Genomic DNA, 25,979 nt, shown 5'->3' on the forward strand with positions numbered 1-25,979 from the left:
AGAGGCATGCAAGAGACACACATGAAATGAGAACCCACTGGTACAGGGAGAGAGAGGAAGGAGTGACCCCAAATCACCTACAGCTAGGAAGTGGGTACATCTCAAGGGGTGGCAAAAGGTCACTTGAGAGCTCAGGGTGCAGCTAGCCCAGCCTGACCCTGCTAGGTTGGTGGACCAGGGCAGCTGGGGGCAGCTCTGGGGTGGAAGAAGGTTGCGGGGCAGAGGGGGAGGTGTGCTCCGTGTTTAGTGACGTCATTGCAAGTCAGTGCGCGGTGAAATTTAACACCAGCCGGATTTACTAGGCTCCTCTTCTTCCAGGCGAAGCAGCCGGCAGTCAAGCGCCTGCAGTTGCCACCGGCCCCCTCGGCACCAACTTGATTTCCCAAGTGGGTGTGTGTGCTTGTTTGACAAATGTTTGGGCGCAGGCTGCTCCCAAGGACTTCCTCCCCTACTTTCATCTCCTTCTTCCCACCCCCACCTCCCACCCCGCCTTTCTCCTCCCAGGCCCAAAGCAGAGAGCTCTTCTGGAGTCACGGAGTCTCCTTTGAACCGCAAGTGAACTCCAGGGCTGCTCTGGAAACCTAGCTCTGGCTGTTGCCGCTGCTCCCAACTGCCTCAGGGTGAAGTCTCTCTCACCTCTGGTCCCCCCAGGGGAGAGCGACCCCGGCTGCAGTCAGGCAGGGAGCATCCTAGCTATCTTTCTCCCTGGGTGCTGCTTCCTACCCCCATACTGCTTCATCCCTTACCCCACCCTACACTCCGTTCTGCGGGTAGGAGCATGGTTCTCATGTGATTTTCCCCCTTTTCATGGACAGTACCTGCACCTTTAGCAGTTCGGAGCTGGCTTCTGTTTTCCGTTAGTGCTTTGCTGCAGGGACAAATGCATACAAATGCATTTAGGAGCCTACAGGACAAGGCATGGAAAGGTCTCCCCCACCACAGAAACGTAAGTAGCCCACCCGCCGCCCGAGGGGGGAGGAAGGGGCTTTAGACCAAACCCCCTCTCACCACCCACTGAATCCGCAGTGGAGCTGGAGATCTGTGCTCCTTGGTACCTTTTGGAGTAGGGAGCCTGCGAGCTGCCGTGGCATCCTCCTCCTCTTGACTTCTCAACTTGTAAAATACCGTGTTTGAAAGGAAGCAAGCTTCTGCCAGCGAGTCTCAGTTTATGCTAAAGCAATCCTGTGGCTGAGGAGGAAAAGCTTGCTGGCCTGTGTCCCAACATCCCCTCGGCCACTGCCCCAGGCGGTTGCAGAGCCGCTCTGACACCCGCCTGGGCTCTAACTCCAACTATCCTCTCACCCCCTCCCCTTTTCCTCTTTCAGTTTTGGCTGAAGTCCTACTTCCAGCTGTCTGGGGCACCCAGCCTGGATGACTGCTAGGACACCAGCAATCCTGTGGATTCCGCAAGCACAGGATTGGGGTTAAATTTAGGTGGTGAGAAAGGATGCCTATCTACAGAGCCCAGAAAGCCGGAGGATCTGAGGGGGTCACCTCTTTTAATTCTTTCTCTGTTTTTTTAGAAGACCAACAGACATAACTCTCGCATCTGGAGTTGTAGCTAGCCCTGACATACGTTCTGTCAGTGGAGAAGTAGTGCTCACAGCCAGGATAGGGTTGGAAGGCATGAAAGGGTAGGACGTGCAGGCAGACCTCTTTCCCCTGTAGATACCATACCTGTCCTTATCCCTACGCTGGGGAAAAGTGTGGGCTTGACGGATCGTTGGCAGCCTGCCTGGGTGCCCCTATAGGGGCCAGTGGGTTATCCAAGTTTGCATCTGATCCCTGAGATACAGGGAGGAAGGCTGCTGAGTTGTAGGTGGGAGGAGGACAGGGGCCAAGTTGCCCAAGTCAGCTGAGCACTGGTGGAGGCGTGAGTGGAGAAAGCCCGCCTTGTGGCAATGGTTGGGTGCACATGTGCTGCCCAGCCCTGTGTAGGATCTCTCCTGTGCTTTCTGCCCTGATCTCTGCAAGCTTTGTGTGAATGTCCCCTGCTGAAGAGCCATGTGCACCTTCAGGCACAAACCTGGAGACACAATGAAGCCAATATACTTCGGACACCCGTGGTGTCCTCACAGGGTGGGAGTCTAGTAGTCTCCAGATCCTAGAAGCTCTCCCGGTGGTCTTCCCAGAGAGTCTCGTACAGATCAGGCTTTTGATTCGGATTTTCTTGATAACCATTCCAAAGTATGGATCTTCCAAGAGAGCCAAGCAGGGTGGGACGTGAATGTGTACTATCTTACAGGACTAAGTGCATCTTTCAGGTTAATATCCTGCTACGATCCTGTAGGGCCTGATCCTCTGCGGACTGGAGCTTTGTGGAAGACCCCCAAGTTCTGTTCAGAGGGCAAGGTCCTCTCTTCTTGGCAACTCCCACTGCAAAGTTGCTCTCTGAGCCACTGCACCCAGCTCAAATAGCCAAGTAATACTTCCTATGGTGTGTTTACATGGATCTGTCAATGGCCCCTGTCTTGTATGGTTTGCAAGGCCCTTCTAGAGGGTCCCAGGATATGTTCTTGGGCAGTTTGGAGTTTGTATTGGGTTCAGATGATTGATGTAGGGGATGCTGGTAGGACCCAGAGAATAAACAGGATTGTACACACGTTGGTGGAACTTCTGGAGAAAATGACACCTGGTGGATTGGGGCAGTAAAGGTTTATGGAAAGGTGCTGAAGTGGGCAGCAGGTCCTAGATGAAGTTTCATCCTCCTTGGTCTCCCTGAGGGCACCTCCAGGTCCGGGACCAGGAGCCTGGCCCATCATGAATATCTCACGATGCCAAACTTGTTCCATAACAGGAACCAGTGGGTATGGGCTGCAGATAATTAAGGGTAACTCCTCATTAAACCAGATTGCAACAGGTCCTCACAGCTCCAACCACAAACATGCAAAGTGGAGCAAAGCTAGGGGTTGGATTGGGAAACTTGTCCCTAGGAAAAACTATCATAAAGAATTTAGATGCTGGGCAGTGGTGGTGCACACCTTTAATCCCAGCACTTGGGAGGCAGAGGCAGGTGGATTTCTGAGTTTGAGGCCAGCCTGGTCTACAGAGTTCCAGGACAGCCAGGGCTACACAGAGAAACCCTGTCTTGAAAAACCAACCAACGAAACAAACAAACAAACAAACAAAAAAGAATTTAGAGTTCTTTCAGTTGAAAACACATCACCAGTACTTGGGAAATGGGACAGGGCTTAGGAGAGGCTTCTATTCGCTGATGCTAATTATGTCAGTCCTGAGTTAATCTTTACGGACCCTAATGAAGTGGCTGGGGCTTCCATTGAAGCCATCTTTTTGTGGCGATGGCCTGGAAGTTCCGATAGCCACCTAAACATTTTTATTGTTTAAAATCGGATCTATACAGACATTATCTTTCCCGGGGTTGTCCTTAAAGTAGATTACTTGATGTGACTTTGTAGAATTAGTAAAAGAAATCTGAAAGGTGTTAGATGCACCAGCTTAGCATGCTAGGGTCTGGGAGTGGAGCTTAGTTATTGAACTGCTTGTCTAGCAGGCATGGAACTGAGGGTTCACATCATCCGCTGCATAGGCCTATGGTGGATGTTCTGGTGCAGCTCTGACTTCCTAGTGTCAGGAGGAAATGGCAGGAGGACCAGAGGTCCCAAGTCACCTTCACTAGAGAGGATCCAGGCCAGCTGGCCTAAGAGAGACCTTGTCTCAAAAACAATGACCAAAGCAACAAACAAAACTAGAGACAAGTCTCCTGGGCTGGTTACTATGGTAATGTTCGTCCAGGCTGGTGTCGAATACGATTTTTCTAAGTTACTTCGTTATTTGAGTATTCAAATAAATGCTTAAAATAAATGGGTATGTTAGGGAGAAGTATAATTTGTAAGTTTGAGGGCTGTTTAGACATTCTGTTTGGTAGTCTGTAAAGTCACATGAGAAAGGTTTCATTAAATGACCTAGACAAGCAGTGCTAGTTTCTTTGTGAACTGTATCTGGCAACTATATCCCATATTAGAATGCATACCTCTGGGTGAGAGAAGAAATTAGAACCATTTAGTTTTTATCCTACAAAAGCTTACCACTATTCTGCCATTCATTTATTTATCATATATTCATTTCTTCAGCAAATATCTACTGAACATCAACTGTGGAGAGCCCAACCTAGGCAGTAGGTAAACAATAGTTGAAGAAGGGAGAGGACCCCCACTCCACCCCACCCCACCCCACCCCCACTCCGCCCCACCCCACCCCACCCCCACCACCGCACACACAATGTGCAGGGTTCAGTCAGGAGAAAAGGAAACCTCTCTAAACAACATGAGAAAAGGCTGTGCCCAGGAAGGATTTCTGGAAATCCTGAAGAGGTGGGGGATGATGAGTTGGGAAAGAGAGAGGAGAAGGGGGAGGGGGAGGCAGAGAGGAGGAGGTAGGGTGGGACAAACAAGGCAGGGGATGGGGAGGAGAGGCAAAATGGTTCTAAGCAGAAGGAAGGTTCAACTAAAGAAAACGTAGACATAGACCCAAGCAGAAAAGGGATGGGACATTCAATGTCCCTGAAGGTTTGAGAGAAATAAAGTTAGTTTGAGCACCGTTTCCAGGAAGAAGGAACTGGAACTGGGGGTGCAGAGAGAAACAGAAGAGAATGAAATGCCTTCAGACCTTGTAAGCTGGACCACTTCCGTAATCTCAGGATCAGGGTACAGATAGAAGTTTGGCAGAGGTTTGGTAGGAATGAAGGACCATCTGTTGGTCTTACTGGCTAAAGATAGATTCATTTATTCAAGAATCTTTAGCACTAGCACGTGACAGTTTAACAGCATCCTTGGTGCTACAAGATGGCTAGGTCCATTTTTCTGCCCTTTTACCACATCCTTGGTGCTACAAGATGGCAGGGTCTGTTTTTCTGCCCTTTTACTGACATGCCTCCTGGTTCTTTGATGCCTGAAGTCCTTAATCATCCGTCTCTCGGCTCGTTACTCAGGAGCTGCTCAGGCACCGAGAACGGGATATGTGCACAAGCCCTCCATACTGAGTTTGATTGACAGTCTGAGATATTTCACTGTGCATAAGCACTGACAATAGTTTTCCCATGGAATCAACCAATTTTATTCTCATTGCTGGGGTGAAAGATTTCCCTCAGTTATTCTGAGAAAGACAGATTTTTTTTTTAACTATTTCTGGATCTTAGCTGTTAGCCAAACACAGAATCTATAAACCTGTCAGGGCATAGACATTTTTGGCATAAAAACCAAGGGTGCGAGAATCTGTTGAAACGCTAGATGTGTGTTACATGTGTGTTTCTCGCATTACTTCACACGCCTCTGCCGGTTTAAGAGAAAGCCACCAACTCATCAAAAAGCTTGCTATTCATAATAGTTCACATGTCTTTCTTGCTATTGTAAACTTCATCTTTGTAGGGATGAATAGCGGTAGCCTGAAGACACGAGTTGTAAATCGTAAGGATCTCATGAGTACCCTAAAGAAAGACTGTTGGCACTGTCCCAAAAGAACCTGGACTTTTATGACAAAAAGAACGTTGGATAGCTCTGTAAGCCGCATCTAGGGGAGACTCCTGGGAAAGGGATTAGCTCCTCAGATGTTCTGAGGACGATCTTTGGATGTCTGTCTATTCCCCATCTAAATTTAGGTCTTCGCCCTGGCTAGTCTGGTTGGTTATGTTTTGGGTGTGGCTCATGTTAAACTGGACACTGGAGGTGGGGCTAGCAGGCTGAACCCAGACCCTTTCAAGCGTTATTGGACATCTTCTTATATCGTGGGTTGCCATTTTTGAATCTTTATTAACTTTTATTAACTATGATATTGACTTATTTTAGATTTACTCAGTTTTACTAAATGTCTGAGCATGTTGATGTCTGTCACGTACAGAAATTAATCTTATACAATGGTACTCTAACCATTTTGTACATTTGGCCCATCTGGCAAATATTTGAAATTACAGGGCTGGGACAGTGACTTAGTCTTGCTGTGTAAGTGTGAGGACCTGGGTTTCATTCCCAGCATCCAGTCCAGAGAAAGCTGGGTTCAGAAGCGTACAGTTGTCATCTGTCATCTTAGGGTTGGGGAGGCAGAGACAGGAGGGTCCCTGCGGCTAATTGGTCTGTCAGTGTAGACAAATCAGTGAACTCAAAGTCTCTGAGAGACCCTGTTTTTAAAAGTAAGGTGGAGAATAACTGACTAAGAACAAAACACTAGGTGTCCAACACACACACGCACACACACACACATACACACGCATGCTCTAACATATGCACACAAGTGCACATGCCCACATATATACATGCACTTATATGCATGCACAATGCCTATACCATGGACATACTAAAACCAAAATCTTGGTGGGAGGGGAGAGAAATAAGCAACAAGTATTAGCAGTCTATCAAGCTCTGAAACAATTCCAGCAGACAGACAAAACCCATCTAACCCAGGTGAAGCAGCTACTGAACACGGCTCATTCTAAAGCGGTGGACCTCAGACGGCCCTCCAGTCAGCAGCATCCAATTTAGGGGAAACTCATTAGAAATGCCAAATTTGACGCCACGCTCCAGACTCCTGAGTTAGCAGTTACACGATTTGTCAGTTGGGAATGTCTAACAGTTGCTTATTCCTCCCTTAGGAAACTGTTTCTTCGCTTTATTGTACTATGTGTGGTGTGGATTTCTGTTCATGCACAGGGACAAGGTAAGTGGAACTATCTCGTTACTTGTTTTTACGATTATTTCTGAGCTGAGAATGGTAACATAAGCTGGAAGCCTTGGCCTGCTGAGAAAAGAGACAGGAAGATAGGATGCTCCAAACAAGTGTGATAGTTATTTTTCTAATCACTGTGGCAGAATTCATGAAAAAGGCCACTTAAGAAAGGATGTGTTCATTTGGCCTTGCCATTTGCGGATGCTGCACATCACTGTCGGAAAAGCATGGCGGAGGGAACATGTCATTGCTTCCTTTGCCTCTGTGTGTCAGCGCTCAGCTTACTCTTCCCTTTTAATTCAGTAACGGATCACAGCCTGGGGAGTGGTGCTACCCACATGTAGGGTGGATTTTTCCCAGCTCAGTTAACTCAATCTAGAAACTTCCTCCTAGATAAAGTCAGAAATTTATTTCTTGGTAATTCTAAATCCCATAGGGATGACAGTTAAGATTTACCATCAGGGATGGTCAGCCTTGGCTACCTAGCATGCCAGTCACCAACCCGGGCTACACTTGACCCTGTTACAAAACAAACAATCAGCATTTCTGCTTGCAACAGTCATAGCCCACTCCTTCCAAGGCATCATAACCTGAAACTCAGCATTAAACAATAATAAAAGGTTAGAGCCAGTTTCAGGAAGATACAGGGTACAAGGAAAAAAATCAATTTGGGGGTAAATATGACCTTTAAGAAATTACTCAGATCTTCCGTCTGAGAAATTGCTCACATTTTTAGGCAAAATCTCTGTAAAAGGGAAGTTTTGTATAGTGAAAAGGCTTTGCTTGTGTCTTCATTTCAAGTGGGAGTTCTTGGGGGTGGCAGACTGTAACTGAATAACCTTTGCCCTTCTTGAAACAACACATGCGTGTAATTCATTTTCCCTCTGGATTTGCATCATTAAGAAACAAAATTTGCATATTTGAGGGCTCAGAACATTATTTAATTCATGCAGGGTGGTCTAGAAAATAGTGTTTTGGTTTGCTCTGCTAGCTTGTTGGATTCAGAAATCTTTGTATATTCATTTTTTTATTCATTTATTAAACAACGTTTTTAAAGTGTCTATTTCCCAAGAAATATCTTACTATCCAATGACTGAAGTATGAATACAAAAATATCTCTGACTTCAAAGTGAGAAAAAAAGTGGTCTTGTCAAAGATTCAAAAACTTTCAAAGAGAAACTTTAGGTAGCATGCTGGATTCAAGACACCAGCAGTGTGATCCCAAGGTTCGCTTCTCTCGCACTTTTGTGTAGCAGGACTCCACGCAGCTGCCCATATTGTAGTACAATCAGCTTTTCATTGTCCACATAAACTCAGCAAGCCACTTGCACCTGAGTCCATCAACCCAGTAATGATATCAAGAATGTCAAGCAAAGCAATTACAAATGAAGAATGTATTTGTGAAAAGGAAGGCACAGGAAGGGAGGGAGGTGAAGGAGAGAGGCCATCTAACAGGTCAAAGTGACAAGAGGCAGAATGGGCTGCAGAACTGGCTCAGTGCTTAAGAGGGCTTGCTGGACTCACAGAGGAGCTGACTTCTGTTCCCAGCATGCATTTTGGTCTGCTCACAGCTGTAACTCTAGGTCCAGAGGACCTGACCCTTTTCTGGCCCCCAGGGGCCACCCGCTTATACATGGCGTGCACACCCAGGGACAATTAAATCCTAAGAGAGGGGAAATTATCAAAAAATATGCTTTATAGTGAGCACAATTGTGACTTACAACCTGAACATGGCCAAAGCTCTATTTGAGATGGAGATTCAGGTTAGACATCTTAGAAGTCTCTCTGTACTCACAAGACATTTTACAACTTAAAAGCAAGTATCAGGGTACTTGGAGGGTGTGGCTCCAAGGTAAGTTGCACTGGGAAATCAAGTCCTTTACCTTTACCTATTCTGAGACTTGCTGGCACCTTTTCAATTTAACCTTTTTTTCCTTAATAATGTGCTTAAATATGTTACTGACTTCCTATTATTTATGAGGATTTATGGTTTTATATTTCACTCATTCTTTCCCTGACACCACTTCAATATATTTCAATAACTTCTTGGCTATCACAATTACCTTATTATGTCCATGTGGGTATGTTTGTCGTTGACTTGTGTGCACTGTACTCTTTCCTTCACACAGTCTCAGATAGCTCTCCTTTTGCTCCCATGGCTCCTTTTGCGTGAATTCTGTCATTATTAGTTACATGTTTATATGTTACAGCAAATTCTAAACATATTTGAAAACATTTTCTTCCCAAAAATATTGTATTACTCTGAGCATTTTATTTAATTTGGTTTTACCTTATTTCCCTGGAGATGTACCTTCTAGAAACTACAGTCTTGCTCACTGTAGACTGCTCAGTTCTCTGCATATGCTCTCAAGATCTCTCATCCACATAAGATCCGTTCTCTTGGAACTTACCTCTTTGTTCGGTCCATTTCCCCGTGTGTGTGTGTGTGTGTGTGTGTGTGTGTGTGTGTGGTGTGGATGGTGCGGTTGCATCCTCAGCATGTATGCTGAACAGGGGCAGCTTGCACAGAGTTGCTTTACTGTGAAGGTCTCTGGCTAACCCTCACATGGAAAGAGAGTTAGTGTAAGTGAGCAGGGAACTTTACTGTGTCTGTTTTCTCTTCTCTGACATTGATAAGCTTTCACGGTTTTTGTTTTTTGAGCATGCAGAACTGGTGTAAAATTGATAGGAGTAATTCTTTTTTTTTTTTTTTTTCCATTTGCTTTACGGATGTTTTTTTTTTTCCATTTTTTATTAGGTATTTAGCTCATTTACATTTCCAATGATATACCAAAAGTCCCCCATACCCACCCACCCCCACTCCCCTACACACCCACTCCCCCTTTTTGGCCCTGGCGTTTCCCTATACTGGGGCATATAAAATTTGCGTGTCCAATGGGCCTCTCTTTCCAGTGATGGCCAACTAGGCCATCTTTTGATACATATGCAGCTAGAGTCGAGAGCTCCGGGGTACTGGTTAGTTCATAATGTTGTTCCACCTATAGGGTTGCAGATCCCTTTAGCTCCTTGGCTACTTTCTCTAGCTCCTCCATTGGGAGCCCTGTGATCCATCCATTAGCTGACTGTGAGCATCCACTTCTGTGTTTGCTAAGCCCCGGCATAGTCTCACAAGAGACAGCTACATCTGGGTCCTTCCGATAAAATCTTGCTAGTGTATGCAATGGTGTCAGCATTTGGATGCTGATTATGGGGTGGATCCCTGGATATGGCAGTCTCTACATGGTCCATCCTTTCATCTCAGCTCCAAACTTTGTCTCTGTTACTCCTTCCATGGGTGTTTTGTTCCCAATTCTAAGGAAGGGCATAGTGTCCACACTTCAGTCTTCATTCTTCTTGAGTTTCATGTGTTTAGCAAATTGTATCTTATATCTTGGGTATCCTAGGTTAGGGGCTAATATCCACTTATCAGTGAGTACATATTGTGTGAGTTCCTTTGTGAATGTGTTACCTCACTCAGGATGATGCCCTCCAGGTCCATCCATTTGGCTAGGAATTTCATAAATTCATTCTTTTTAATAGCTGAGTAGCATTCCATTGTGTAGATGTACCACATTTTCTGTATCCATTCCTCTGTTGAGGGACATCTGGGTTCTTTCCAGCTTCTGGCTATTATAAATAAGGCTGCTATGAACATAGTGGAGCATGTGTCCTTCTTACCAGTTGGGGCATCTTCTGTATATATGCCCAGGAGAGGTATTGCTGGATCCTCTGGTAGGACTATGTCCAATTTTCTGAGGAACTGCCAGACTGATTTCCAGAGTGGTTGTACAAGCCTGCAATCCCACCAACAATGGAGGAGTGTTCCTCTTTCTCCACATCCACGCCAGCATCTGCTGTCACCTGAATTTTTGATCTTAGCCATTCTGACTGGTGTGAGGTGGAATCTCAGGGTTGTTTTGATTTGCATTTCCCTGATGATTAAGGATGTTGAACATTTTTTCAGGTGCTTCTCTGCCATTCGGTATTCCTCAGGTGAGAATTCTTTGTTCAGCTCTGAGCCCCACTTTTTAATGGGGTTGTTTGATTTTCTGGAGTCCACCTTCTTGAGTTCTTTATATATATTGGATATTAGTCCCCTATCCGACTTGGGATAGGTAAAGATCCTTTCCCAATCTGTTGGTGGTCTTTATGTCTTATTGACGGTGTCTTTTGCCTTGCAGAAACTTTGGAGTTTCATTAGGTCCCATTTGTCAATTCTCGATCTTACAGCACAAGCCATTGCTGTTCTGTTCAGGAATTTTTCCCCTGTGCCCATATCTTTAAGGCTTTTCCCCACTTTCTCCTCTATAAGTTTCAGTGTCTCTGGTTTTATGTGAAGTTCCTTGATCCACTTAGATTTGACCTTAGTACAAGGAGATAAGTATGGATCGATACACATTCTTCTACACGATAACAACCAGTTGTGCCAGCACCAATTGTTGAAAATGCTGTCTTTCTTCCACTGGATGGTTTTAGCTGATAGGAGTAATTCTTGGTAGTTGACCTATGACCTCTACATTCTCCTCCCATGGTCTTTATAATCACTGGGTCCTGATGTTTTGAAGTTTATAATAGTGTGCCATGAGAGTCGCTTTTATTCTGTTGGGTACTCAGTGAGCCTTTCCAAGGTGGAAGTGTCACTCACTTTCTGGAAATTTCTCTTCATTATTCCTTTTATTCTGCAATTTCTGCTGCATTTGGATCTCCACAATCAAACTATTTAGTTTCTTGCTTTTAAGGACTAATTTGCCGTCTTTCCTTGGGGTTAGATGAGAATCTTTCCTAAATAACTCATGTCAACATTTTGATATTTGTTTATGTAAATGTTATTACATCCTCACTCAGATATACATATACATCATATACATATACATATACATATACATATATACCAAAAACCATGGTTCCTTGGATGCACATCCCACTCTAATCTCACTAAGGGTGAGAATAATATTTTACATTTTTCTCCTTGTGTTGTTTTTTTTTCTTCCAAGTTTTTGGTCTTGGTTGAGGATATCCTTTGAGAGTCTCCAGTTGTTTCTGTTATCAATTAAAACTAAGACAGTAAGACAGATTTGGAAACTATCTTCATAAAGGCTTGACTGGGATGCCCCATGTCAGGATGTGGAAGGACGAGCCTGGCTGGCCATCTCATTGTTGCAACCCCATGAAGTGTCTTAGAGAGGACGCCCTCCCCAGTATTATGTGAATAATAAAGGCACGAGGGTTATCATTACTGGAACTCAGTGATTAAATGAGTCTTGGATGAAGGGAATCTCTCTAATGAATTGTGAAGATCTTACCTGATTCTCTTTTTACTAATATGGTAGTGCTATGTACCTTCTGCTATGATTGGGTCATTATCTCTATGAAATCAATATTTTTTTTCCTATTATGGTCTCAGAGTTTCTTATACAAGTGCTTAGCTACTTCCTGCTATCCCAACAGCCCACTTTGAAATCTCCAGACTTCAGTGAAGTTGCACCTCCCATTCTTGAGCCCTTCAGGAGTTTTCCTTGAGTTATTCTCCTGTTGTCTTCAGCTCTATAATGCATTAAGAAAAACCCAATCTGTTGATGTCTTTTGTCGGTTGGTGTTTCTTCTAATTATCAATTCTATGTAGTGTTAAATCATGTTTAACTCTCGTCATTAAAAATGTCTTCAAGGTGAAATCTGTGTGATTAGAATCAATGTGAAAAAGTCGATTGTGATTTTCTACAATTCTGTTATTTCTTAGATTTTAACACAGCTAAGGAAAGCCGTTTTAACTATCATCTTACTGGATAGAAATTCTATATTTACCTTCTAGCCTAGTGTTGGGTGTCACCTAGGGAAGAAGTGAATCCATTTCAAACGTGGTTTACTGAAGATTGAGTTTTCTGAGATTTGCTGGTGTGGTTACTTTCTGCTTGTGGTCGTACTCCTTCCTGCCACTGGCACTGGCTGCCAGTGAAATGTGGCAGGGAGAGATCTGCAGTGGGTCACACTGGACTCATCATGGAACTGATTCTCAAGAGATATGGTATCTCCAGTACATGACCCCAAGTGTGAAAACACATGTAGACATGCCCTTATCTGTCTCCTGTGTGCATTAGTCTGATGTCACACAGAGGCTGTTCATTCTAGAGACAGCAACCCCACCCCCTTACACTAGGCACTTCATCAACAATTTTAATATGATGCTTAAAGCTTCACTTGTCACTTAATGAGTGAGTGTGCCTTGATCTGGTTATTCAAGATAAATATGTTACTAATATTGAGAAAACTTAAAAGACACAAATCTTGCTTTTAACAAAACCTACCATGCCAACGGTGTTTAAGGACTGTGGTGTTCTGCAGCCATAGTCTAGGTTTATGTCCAGATCATATTACTAAGTAGCTATGTGACCTTGAGTGAATTCATGAAATACTGTAAGCCTCATTTCCAAGAGATCAAAATAAGATAAGAGTCACATTGTACACAGTTTAGGGTAAACAGAATGAGGTAGTGCAGGTAGGTGAGGTTTTCATTTTGCAGGGGTTGTTTTAGTTTCTTCCAAGCAGTGCCAAAATCGTGACTCAAATACAAGCTTCCTGGCTCCAGGTCACGGAGTAAGGAACTAAGGGAAATGATTTATGATCAGTTGCTTTTACTTGCTCAATGCCCTGAGGATGTGGGAAGAGAAGTGGGCGCAGACTATGGCCTTCCGTTCTATGAAAATGTATTACACTGTCATCTTCTAAGCAATACTTTTCGTTTCCTTGCCAATTTTGTATAAGTTGAAAGATATGCTGAATACTCTATAATCTTTCCTATTAAACAGTCACCTTACAATATCTTTATTTATTTTTGGAAAATGTCATGTATGCATACAGTATATTATGATCTTATTCACTTGTCCAGTATATCCTCAGACTCTTCCCAGGATCCAACAACCCACACACATCCCAACCTCATGTATTCCTTTAAAACTGTATTACTAATAATAGCAGCCCCTGAGTCCCATTAGTGATGACAATGTGAGAATGGGACAATGACTTTTTATTTTTAATTTGGCATAAGTGCAGCATCAGAAAGAATAGAGCTATAAAGCTTGGCTGGCCAAGATGTATGAAAATTTGAAATATTGAGAATTGATTAGAATCAATCTATAGCCATTTAATTGTTTAAGAGTAAGATTTAACTCTGCAACTTGTTAGACTCTAAAACTTGATAACTTAAAAATATCACTTAAATTATAATTACTGAGAATATTAAACATCTCTAAGCTTTCAGGGATAATCATAAATTATACTTAGTTCTCCAACTTGGAATGGGATGTTGGCAGGTCTTTATTTTCTGTACTTGAAAAACAAAGGTAGACTCCTATGCTACCATATCTGGATATTTTAGGCATGAAGTATACACTCCATAGAATCGATTACAAGCTACTATATTTACAGAGATGGGGTGAAAGCCATGTGCTAGCTACTGAGACTGGATTTCTCCCTCCCACATGCCCTCCTTCGTCCATCCCTCTACTTTATTTCATTTGCTTCACGTTTTTCTTTTCCTCTTTGGAAGAAGGGGCAATAGAGCAGAAAGGCATACAGAGTGTGTAATGACCATCATATGCTGGGGTACCTGAGTCAGGAGAATCTCTCAAGGCCAGAGATTTGAGAACATGTTAGAAACAAAATGAACAAAACAAACAAAACAAAACAAAACAAAGCAAAGCAAAGCAGTAAGACTCTGCCTCTAAGATAAAAATCTATTTTTAAATAATGTGATACTTTAAGTTTAGTCCTGATGTGGGGATAGGTACTAGCAAAGGGATTTTAAAAGACTGATAAGCTTTGGTGAAGCAAAAACTTTAGAAAGAATACAAATATCCAGGGTGGAGGGGGCTGTGGGATAAGCAGCTATACCACAGAGGAGACACAAGTGCTCGAGAGCATTGCTTCCAGAACCAATCTTAGCTATGACACCAAGCTCAAGTTCAGAGATTCCCCAAGCCCACACCCAGCTCCAACATGTTAGGAAAACTCACAAAACTTACCAAAAAATCTGTTAAATTCACCATGAACTTCTAATCATTGCATAAGCAGCTGATCAAAGTTCCTATGAAGGATTTAGAGCATCCTGAAGCTGAAACCCCACGAAGAACAAGGAGTCCAAAGTCAGCTCAGTATGTTTAAAAACTAGAAAAAGATGCATGTTTCTGGGGTCAAATAAGGTGAGATGAAGAGACAGGAAGTGAGCTGAGAGGTAAGACAGGAACTGACAGCATAGACTCCATGTGCCACACAAAGCCATGGTAGGTACAGTGTCACAACTTCATGTATAGCTATAGATCTGTTGGCTGCCATGTGCTTGTGTGATTATTCACCAACAGAGATACCAAAGTAGGAGAGATGAAGTTATGGGATAATATATTGAGTTAGAACTGCTTTGGGGACATGTAATTTCTTCTGGATAAATCCAGCAGACAGTTGGCTGTGCAAAGCCAGAAGCGATGTCTATGAGTCAGCATGTGTGGTTATTGCAGCTATGGTTTGGATGACGTCATTAGGCCTGCTGTTTACAGTAAAGAGAGCATGGCTGTTGTCTTGGAGACACCACCATTTATTCTACATTTAAGGAGCAGATAGAGGAAGGGGATGCAGTCTGTTCTGCTTTTAGGTAAAGTGAAATAAATTAGTAACAGTCCCTGAGGTACGGGATTGACTCTTAGAGACTGCATTCAAGAGACATCTCTGCACTCCCTAGTTGTGCGGTCTTGGAAATAGAATTTATTCTTGACCTTTCATAACTGTAAGATAGGGTGATAGTAGTATCTGCTTATAGGGTCATGAGACTTATGACAATATGGTAAAGTTCATAGACAGGGACTAGGTACACAGAAAGGATTTAGTGAATGTCACCAGTGCTTATTAAGAAATCAAGGCAATTCAGTCCTGTCTTAGTTAGTGTTTTACTGCTGTGAACAGACACCATGACCAAGGCAACTCTTATAAAAACAATATTTAACTGGTGCTGGCTTATAGATTCAGAGGTTCAGTCCATTGTCATCAAGGCAAGAGCATGGCAGCATCCAGGCAGGCATGGTGCAGGCAGAGATTAGAGTTCAACATCTTCACCTGAAGGCTGCTAGTGGAAGATTGACTTCCAGGCAGTTAGGATGGGACTCCTAAAGCCCACACTCACAGTGACACACTTACTCCAACAAGGCCACACCTCTAAATAGTACCACTCCCTGGGCCAAGCATATTCAAACCATGGCAAGTGCCCTGTTGATAGTCATCTAATTTTTTCCCCCAAATTGTAACTGATTTCTTCAGTGACATGAAATAATGATCTGGGTTGATTTTGTGGTTAGGGCTGTCCAAGAGATTAACTCATTACAGACAACTTAGTCGTATATATTGGTACCAAATATCTAATAGCTTGCAGCTTGCTCTGTAGATCTCTCTCTCTCTCTCTCTCTCTCTCTCTCTCTCCCTCTTTCTTTCTTTCTTTCTTTCTTTCTTTCCTTTAAATTTCCCATCTTCTTTCTTTTGCTTCCATTTTCCCCAATATCTCTTATAGGTGTCTTCTATCATTGAGTTTCCTGTTTTCTTTTCTGTGAACTTCTGACCCCAAATGTGCTTAGTCTATGACAACTTAAACTTTGGATGGTGTTGTGTGGTTTTTGCCTGAGAAATTTATGTCTATTCACCTCAGATTCAAGAGGCAATATCAGACAAACAAATAAGAAAAACAAAACCCCTACCTAATCCTAGCTTATTGAAAGAAGGAGTTTACTAAAGTAACTTGCAGGAGCACAGACGATGCAGGCAGTGAGTGCATCAATGACCCCAACATGGATGGAGACCCAGAACATCTGCATCCCTACAGCCCCATGTGTAGCTTTGAAACAGCTTGACCACTCAAGAGTCATTTCTCTCTTAGTATCTGTGGATGGAAAGTTCCTGCCTGTGTCCTGTGAGGCTGCAGACAGCCTGCAGAGCCTCCTCTATTCCCTGCAGAAGGGAATGTTTCATGTCAGAGGAAAGAGCTACACCACAGATGGGTGCCAGATTAACTGGAGAGAGTATTCCCCACCAAGCAGTTGCAGTAGGAAAAAGTAATCCTGCCGTGGTTAGCTAGTGATGTCTTACAAGTGACATGTGAAGAACATGGCAGGTGTTAGGCCCTGGGAGGAGGCAGCCATTGTGTCAGTCTTGAGGCCACACTGATGACTTGAATTGAACTTGAATTGTTCAGCAGTTGCATGATCTTTGACCCATTACATCACTTTTCTGTCCTTGGCTTCATCATTTGTGAAGTGAGCATAGACTTTAATTTTGTCTTAGATTTATTTTATTTTACATGTATAAGCACTTTTTTCTGCATGTATATTTATACACCAGGTGTCTCATACCTGCTGAGATCAGAAGGGGGAATCAGCTCCATGAAACTGAAGTCACTGATGGATGGGAGCCACCGTGTGGTTGCTGGGAACTGAACCCAAGTCCTCTGCAGGAATAACAAGTGTTCTTTATTGCCAAGCCATCTCTCTGATCTCTGGGCACAGACAGAATAAACGTGGAACTCTGAGATAGTATCTTCCCACTTCTCCTTTTATATTCTGTATAAAATTTAAAAAGCGAAATAGAACAAATAATCCTAAACTTTTTAGTTCTGGAAAAACAGAGACTAACACAAATCTACAAGGGCTAAAATACAAAGAGAAAAGGAGATGCGTATAGAGATGACACAGTTCACCACCGACACGCAGGAAGCAGTTGTAGAAACAAAACCTCTGAAAGGAAGCACTAAATGTCTAGCTCTGGAATACCAGAAGTGCTAGGGCAGTAGTTCTCAATCTGAAGGAAAAGACCCCTTTGGGTCATCTAAGACCACTGAAAAAACAGAGATATTTACATTATTGATTCATAGCAGTACCACATTTACTATGAAGTAGCAGGGAAAACAATTTTGTGATTTGGGATCACCATAACATGAAGAACTATATTAAAAGGTCACAGAGCTAGGAAGGTTGAGAAACACTATGGTCTGAGAAGGGCAGATACTGCCCAGAAGAAAGGTACAAGACAGAAGTACACATCTTACTCTTGGCTACATGGGAGAGGGCTAATAAAATGCAAAAATCTACTTCCTGAGGTGACGGGTTTATTCTGAAGCTTGAACAGTCAACAGTGGCTCCAGAGGCAGGAGAAGGAGCTGGGCAGAGCTGGCTATGTTAAGTCCTCCTAGATTAGCACGGCTCACAGACAGCTGGAACCCATACAGAACTAAGTTTAGAAAGCAAACACCTGTACCTCGGGAGGAGATTGGAAGGCACACCTAGCATCTTTCTACCAGATATGCTTGGCTGGGAAATAATGGGAAAGTGAAGGATTTGATGGAGCATGGGTAGAAAGACGCCAAGGAAAAATGCACACAAATGTAGCCCAAAAAAGTGATATGTACAGGAATATCGCTATGAGGCCGTTGGATATGCTGACCACTTATTTAAAAAAAATAAAAAATGACGAGGAAAACCTCAAGCCAGATCGCCTCCGTGAGAAGATGATGGAGTGGTAGAAACATGAGACTTCAGGGAAATGAAGAGCTGGCAAGAACACATTTGAATTGCAGATTTGTGGAGCTCAAAGGTCATAGATGTAGGTAAGATTGGAAGATGCATAGAGGGAACTTACCCAGAGCAGAACACACAGTAAGAAAGAAGTGTAGCTAATTAACAAAATAAGCCATTTCTATTGTGTTAATTGTATAAATGTAAAGAAATAGAGGCTACAGGAAGAGGACAGTGACGTCTAACCCCATGAGACATATTAAATTCTCCACCAATACCTTTGCAGGGGCATTATTAGGATAGAAAAATGTTCAGACTAAAATCACTTTTCACTGTTCTCTGGTCACATTGCTGTAGGTCAGATTGTAGTAACAATGTCAGACAGCAAAGTAGAGTAGAAAGCTGGTGGGTGACCAAAACACTAAACCTTAAAAAGATGTGGGGAACACATACAAACAGGTTCTGGGAAACAAGATCAATGCAGACAGCTCCTGTGAAATCTAGAAGACAGCAATGGCTAAGGCACTGCGTGGGCAGATTTTAGCTTACATGCCATCATAACCAAGTGGCTTAACTTTAGCAAAAGGAAAGTAGGCAAAGGTAAGAAAAAGCCTGACACTAACTCATAATATAGAAAAATAGACGAAAGTAGGAAAATCAATCAAAAGGCTGCACTTTTGAAGTGACCAGAAACGGTATTATCTTAAGAACAGAGTGAAACATTCAAACCACAAAACGAAGCTAAGAACCTCAAACACAAGATAATGGAAAAGGATCATGAAGAATCGCACATGAAGATTTCTGAGTAGTATTTAAACATCCCACGTTAAATTTATTGTTTTTCATACAAAGACAAACTTCTAAGGTTGACTTTGGGTGCAGTCCTGAGTTAGGACCTTTGGGTGCAGTCCTGAGTTAGGACTCAAGCAACATAGACAAGGATGGGAGGGTTGAGCACAGGGTCACTGAGAAAGCCCACGTGGTCAGTTCAGGTCTGTGACGTCATGCGAAATAAAAAGAGGATTCCAGAATATTTCAATTGGCTTCATTGTTAAATTTGCATAATATTCTACCACATGACAATGAAGTTGTAGTACGATAATGATAGAACAGTAAGGCAAAAAGAGATCAGCTGAACTTGTCTTGATGCTTGAGTTTTATCTACGTCATCAGTCAAGGATGTAGCCAAGCACCCAAAGAGTAACACACAGCAGCGAGCAGACCATCTGAGGAATGCACTCCTGGCTCATTAACAGAGAACTCTCTGAGTGACAACTGTTCAAAAGCCTCCGATTCATTCAAGTCATTCATTACAAATACTATAATTCAGTAAAACTGGAGGAAGCATACTGAGGTACCTGTAAGATACCAAAACCACATATCAATTCTTGAGTTTTCAGATTAATACTCTTCCTAATAACAACTCATTTGTTACAAAGGTCAAATCACGACTAGAAACAAGAGACGTTCCTGCAAGGCAGGTTTTCCCAAGACAAGTTCAGCCCTTGATGTCACATCAGAGATTTATCTTGTGTCGGAATGATTTACTCGACACACAGAACAATGTTTTCTACAGACTCTATAGTAATGTATACTTTAAATGTAAGCATTGATTTTCAAAGACGCAACACTCCTCCACAGCTTCCTCCTGAGAATAAGACACACACATGCACACACACACACGGAGTTAGAGAGCACTGGGCAGGAATTCCTCAAGCCACAGAATCACAGATTGATATGGCATACTTCTAGAGTGAGTGCTGTTCAAGATTGGTGCTAAGTACAGTCAACCACTATAGCTGGTCAGTAATTTATATTGCATATGAAAACAATCATGTTGTAGGTTATAATAAAAAAATTACATTAGCTATACTGAAAATAACAAGAGAGAGCAATGGTAATTTTTGCAAATTTTATACTATCGCTTTAAGGGAGCTTACATTTCTGCCTTGTTGTGAGAGTATTTTAATGGAAAACTTTGAGATCCACGATCACATAATATTTTAGATACAAATATTTATGTCCTTTAGAATTGCTACAAAATGATAACTACTTCATCAACAGCTGATAATTATACTCTAACTCTCTGGAGTGTTTTGCACATACCTCTGTGAGAAAGCGTTTTAAATATAGTCCCAGGGTATACATGGTTAATATTCTGTAATTATTTCTCTGTTATGCATATTGTCCAACTTGGGACCTAGAATCTCTCTCCATGCTTCATTCTTTGTAATGAACAGAAAGAAACTGTCAAATATCTACTAATTTGCCATAAAAGGGAAATTAATAGTGCTAAATAGTCTTAGTTAATTTCAACATCTTTTATTTTTCTTTACATATTATAATTCTTTTACAAATATGTACTAATCTACCCAGAGATTATTACAAGCTCACATAGATGCAGATGGGTGATGTCTAACCAGCAGGATCATAAGGAACACACCATTGACTAAGACAGAATTCATTCGTTAGTTAAGGAATGGTACGGAAAGCTCCAGGACTCTAAAGGTGGATATGAAATCTGATTGGATTGTGAGGGGAAAGCTCATTTGTTCAGAAATTCTAGAGCTTTCTGTAAGGAAATAGTAGAAGCTCAATAATGAGTCAGACAGACCCGTCTTCCAGGAGTTTATAATTGAATGAGAGACAATTAGGTCTCTACTGGCAATAAAATGATGAGCAATAAATTTTTTAAATCAACAGTTATATCAAAGCCATATTACTGAAAATGTACATTAAATAATAAATGTTGGAAAAGAGTTTATGAGATGGGTAAAAATCACTGAAGAGAAACTTGAAACTGACAGACAGGAACACACATCCAAGCAAATTTGAATTCATTTCCCTCATTCCTCAAGGATTCGGAAAGTAACCAAGGTGCTTTAAGTGTGGTATATTATTAAGGTTTTAGGTACAGAACGCTGAGATTAAATTCCAAGAAGTTTGGAAAATTAGAATGTAAGTGCGGGTGTGAAATTATAAAGAGGATTATGAGTTACACATTACTGTTGTCAACGGACTCTGTTTCACCTGAACATGGATGTCAGTAAATGTTCAGGTGTAAGTTCAGGATGTGAGTGACATTTCAGAAGTTGTGAATGTATGTTTATAGTGGAGTGGCAAGAATCCTAATAACATGAGAAAAATCAAAAGAGCTCAACTGATTTTAAATTATTTGGAGGTCTAAAAGACAGTAATGTGTGTGTGTGTGTGTGTGCACATGCATGTGTGTTTGTATGTGTGTATGTGTGGATGAGTATCTGTTTGTACCTGTGTATGTATATGTGTGTGTGCGCACATGTGTATATGTGTGTATACATTATGTGTGTGCATGTGCATCTTTGTGTATATGTGTATGTGTGTGTGCACACACGTGTCCATACTTGCTTCATTCACATTATTGACAATCATGCCTCTCTCACTAGCTTTTGTTACCTAGAAATTGCTCATGGGTAGAACATGCTTATATCAATTGAAAAGGTTTGTTTTTATACTCAATTATCTGTATGAATGCATAACAGTAAGGTCCTTCCTACCTTTCTCTCTTTTCATTCCCAGGCATAGATATTCTTCAGCAACTAGGCCTTGGAGGCAGAGATGTAAGATACACGTCATCGGTGACAGCTGTGCCGTCATCGTCATGGTCCACACCATTACCTCAGGGGGTCCATTTAACAGACTTTGGTGTCATCTTAACAGATAATGCCTATATTGAGTCACCTCTCGTGAACATTTTACCCATTAGCCTAAGACAGCCACTGACAGTATTGATTGGGTTGCAATCATTCAAAGTGAACAATGCATTTCTCTTCAGCATTCGGAATAACAACAGACTGCAGTTTGGCGTACAGCTACTACCTAAGAAACTAATAGTTCATGTCGGAGGAAAGCAGACAGTAACCTTCAACTACAGTGCCCATGATGAGCGATGGCACTCATTCGCCATCACTGTTGACCACCATGTCATCTCCATGTTTGTTGAGTGTGGAAAGAGACATTTTAGTGGAGAGACGACTTCAGACGTTCAGACCTTTGACCCTCACAGTGTGTTTACCTTGGGAAGTATAAATAACAGCTCTGCCCACTTTGAAGGAACAGTGTGCCAGTTGGAGATCATGCCTTCCACAGCGGCATCTGCGGAGTATTGCAGACACCTGAAACAGCAGTGCCTCAGAGCAGACGCATCCCAAGCTCAAAGAAACCTTCCTCACACGGCAGGAATGCCCACCAGACACCCTGCGCACACTCCATTACCCAGAGGATTTCCTGGAACAGATTCACCACAGAAGAGATTCACAGAGCAGGATTCCTTGCCAAAAGGATTTGATGGAACAGAACTGCCACGGGAGACGTTCGCTGATGGCAAAAGCATTCCAAACAACAGAAGTAATGGTTCTGCCACGGTACATGAAAGCCAAGAGCACCAGACACCAAGGGCTCAGTTAACTTCTTTCCATTCAGGAAACATCTCCGCTGTGACTCTCCCAAACTACAGAATTCAGGCTAAAGAAATCACCACCAAGGAAGAAACAAATTTAACCCTGTCAGTGGCCCATCACCTCCCTAGTGAGGCAAGAATGAATGAAGAGGGGAGAATTAACCCTCTCTTCGCTGGATTCGACAACATCACCCAACACGAGGAGGCAGCTGGCCTGCCCCTGCCTAAGAAAGCATCATCCGGCTTTGCACACACAAATCAAGACACCATGAAGAACCTCGAGAAGGCTCTCACGGCAAATCTATACACCAATGAGCTCATAGAAATGGAACGGATCTTAAACAGCACCTTGTATAGAGTTATGTACGGGCCCTCGGTGGATAACCACCTTGAACTAAGGAAGGAAGGTGAATTTTACCCTGATGCCACGAATCCCATCGAAGGCAGCTATGAGCCCCAGGCTTATGATTATTACTCTTATGAGGATTACAACGCAGTGCTTGACATGGAGTACCTGAGAGGGCCGAAGGGAGACCCGGGACCTCCTGTAAGTTGGATTTCTCTTTTTAAAAACATGTTGATGCACTAACTTACCATGTATTTCAAAGAGGTATCTGGACCATACAACATAGGATAGACTGGGTCTGCTTAAGAAATGTACCCTGCCACATCGGATGACATCAGCCAGAACATAGCCCTGCCTCAAATTACACTTTTGTTTTTGATTGGTAGGCTGAGAGTTACCCAATTCTGGGTAAAATGGTGGGGGAAACTATATGGTTTTCTAATTCAATTGAGATCCAACCAGGAATTTAACTGCAGAGTATAGATTTATGTATATTTTTAAAAAAAACAAAAATGCACACTCAATGCCTAGTTATGTTAAAAGGGTATATATAAATGTTAGACTAAGGAAAATATAGTGAATATAACAATTAAGTATTCCATTATCAAAATCACATCAAATGGATCAGGAAAGTGTAATACTTGATTTTAGATAGACGTTATTTTGTAGACAACTGCTGGGGAAAAACCACACCCTTATCATTCTCAGTGAAATGTTTTCATTTCCATGGCAAATAACGTACTTAATCATCTCTGTAATAATGTAGCCAACCTATAAGTGGATTAATATAAACTCCACCTACCTCATATAAAAATACTCAGTTAACCAGCCTACTCTGGGAATAAAAAGATAGCCTATTTAGTAGAGAATCCCAAGTCAATCTAATAATATAAAAACAAGCTTGTGAAACATTGGTCTAAACTTTTCAGTTCTAAATTTCCTCCATTATGCAGGTACAACTGGAGATCAACATTTGAAACTTTCTAAAATTATTTAAAACCTCATTTGAAATTGGTGTTGGTACTGCTTCTTTTTGCTGTTGATATTTGGATATCTTAAGTAATTTGCCTGTGTATCTTCAAAATTTTATTTCAAATTTCTAAGTATACTAACTATGTTCTAAGGCACATTTTAAAATCATCTTATGTGTGGGGGTGTTTTGCCGGCATGTGTCTCTGTACCACATAAATGTCTGGTGGCCGGGGAGGCCAAAAGAGGGCATCCAGTCCCCTGAAGGTACATACTCTTGTGAGCCACCTTATATGTGCTGAGAATCAAACTCAGGTCCTCTGGAAGAACATCAAATGCTCTTAAGTGCTGAGCCATCTCTCTAGCATCACCAAGATACTTCTTTATTTAATAAAACTACAACTTGAGTCATTGGTTGAATTCTTGAAACCATAGTCTCAGATAAGATGATGTGATGTCTTTGGCTCATATTTTCCTGTGGTTATTAGGCAAACTGATGGAAGTTACCATAAATCCATTAAATGCATATATATATATATATATATATATATATATATATATATATGTATGTATATGTATGTATATACATACATATACATACATATATCCCCTCTTTGCAGTGATTATAAATACCATCAACATATTGGTATTATTTAATGGCTGAGAGGCCAGAATAAACAAATAGGTGGCCACTTACTTTGCTCAGAAAGTCAATGTCGTGGGATAGGCGTTTATCTCCTGGTCTGTTCTGTAGAGTTCCAAGCAGTTATTCCATCTGGATTTGTAGAGTAATAATGTGCTCAGAAAACATTTCCTTTGACACTGCTTAGCTTGAGGCAGAAGAACAGTGTCTATTCCAAAGGAACCTACGTTTCGATAAGAAATTGAATGTACATGTGTAACTGTATCTTGTGCTGAGGCACAGTGCATCCTGTTAGGTGCTGGACAGGTGGCTCAGTGGTAAGAGTGAGTACTGCCATTATCCTCAGGTCTGTTACCAGACCCACCTTGGACAGCTCACAACCACCCTATAAACCATGCTCCAGGGGTATCTGAAACCTCTGGCCACTGAAGGCACTGCACTCATGAAAGCAGGCACACACACACACGCACACATGCACACACACACACACACGCACACACACACACACACACACACACACACACATTAAAATAAACCATAAGCTTCTGAAAGACATAATTTCATGAGCTAAATGTGTGGGGTGAAAATAATATTTGGGAGCATGAATTCCCTGCTTGTGGCAGGTTCTTATGACAGAATGACACAGGACTGTGCCTTAAGGAGTAAATATTGATGAGAAAGGCAGATTTCCCTTCTTAACATGGGAAAGACAGAATGGTAACTGCCACTCATCAATGTGGACGAGGCTCTAACTAGCCCTTCATATGCATTCTCTTGAATGAGCTTTGGGAAGTTAGTACAATTGTTTCCACGTTTCATTGAAAGCAACTGAAGGCCAGAGGAGTTTGTTGTCTTGCCTGTAACACCCCGGCTCATAAATGATACAGCTAGGGTCTGAATATAGATTTTCTGTCTCTAAGGTTAGACTGTTGTGGTAGGCTGAATATGACAAACAAAACCCAAGCAAGGTGGTGACACACCATGGAGAGTCTTGACTCTCAAACTGGTAGTTAAGACTTTACATTGCTTTCAGGATTTTGTAAGTTTCTAAGCAAGAATATTAACTTAGCAAAGTCAACCTGGCCATGGTACCCAAAATAGATGGGCAGTTCCTGGTGACATCTTGGTGATGTGTGATTGAGACATTACTTGGGTTGGCGGAGGTAAAAACGGGAAGGTAGGATCGGGAGATATTCTGGAAGAAGATCTATAATAGAGCTCGGGATTACTTGGCTCTAGTGCCCAAGTAAGAAGAGGGAACCAGAGATTGTTGTCAGGATTTGAAGTTACAGATAGGAAAAAATAGTGATAGTAACACTTAAAATAGCAATAGGAATCTGTCCACTTAACAGCAGTGGACAGGTTGAT

General features: G+C 42.2%; 1 protein-coding gene across 8 annotated transcripts in view; it reads left to right on the forward strand.

Annotated features, from left to right (window-relative positions):
* Nucleotides 1–254: 254 nt before the first annotated feature.
* Col24a1 (collagen, type XXIV, alpha 1) overlaps nucleotides 255–25,979 on the forward strand; it is a 259,542-nt gene continuing 233,817 nt past the window's right edge. For 3 of the 8 annotated variants that reach the window (XR_001783751.2, XR_001783752.2, XM_017319724.2), the window contains exons 1-3: nucleotides 597–946; nucleotides 6,602–6,666; nucleotides 21,774–23,200. Coding sequence is in view for 5 of the 8 variants with exons in the window: in XM_017319724.2 (XP_017175213.1) it covers nucleotides 891–946; nucleotides 6,602–6,666; nucleotides 21,774–23,200 (1,548 nt within the window). In the remaining 3 variants the exon portion in view is untranslated. Of the gene's footprint in view, nucleotides 947–6,601; nucleotides 6,667–21,773; nucleotides 23,201–25,979 lie in introns of all 8 variants that reach the window. The other 5 variants (NM_027770.3, NM_001317733.1, XM_011240232.3 and 2 more) reach the window with 4 other exon arrangements.

Source organism: Mus musculus, chromosome 3 (assembly GCF_000001635.26).
Source record: "Mus musculus strain C57BL/6J chromosome 3, GRCm38.p6 C57BL/6J".
NCBI classification, from domain to species: Eukaryota; Metazoa; Chordata; class Mammalia; order Rodentia; family Muridae; genus Mus; species Mus musculus.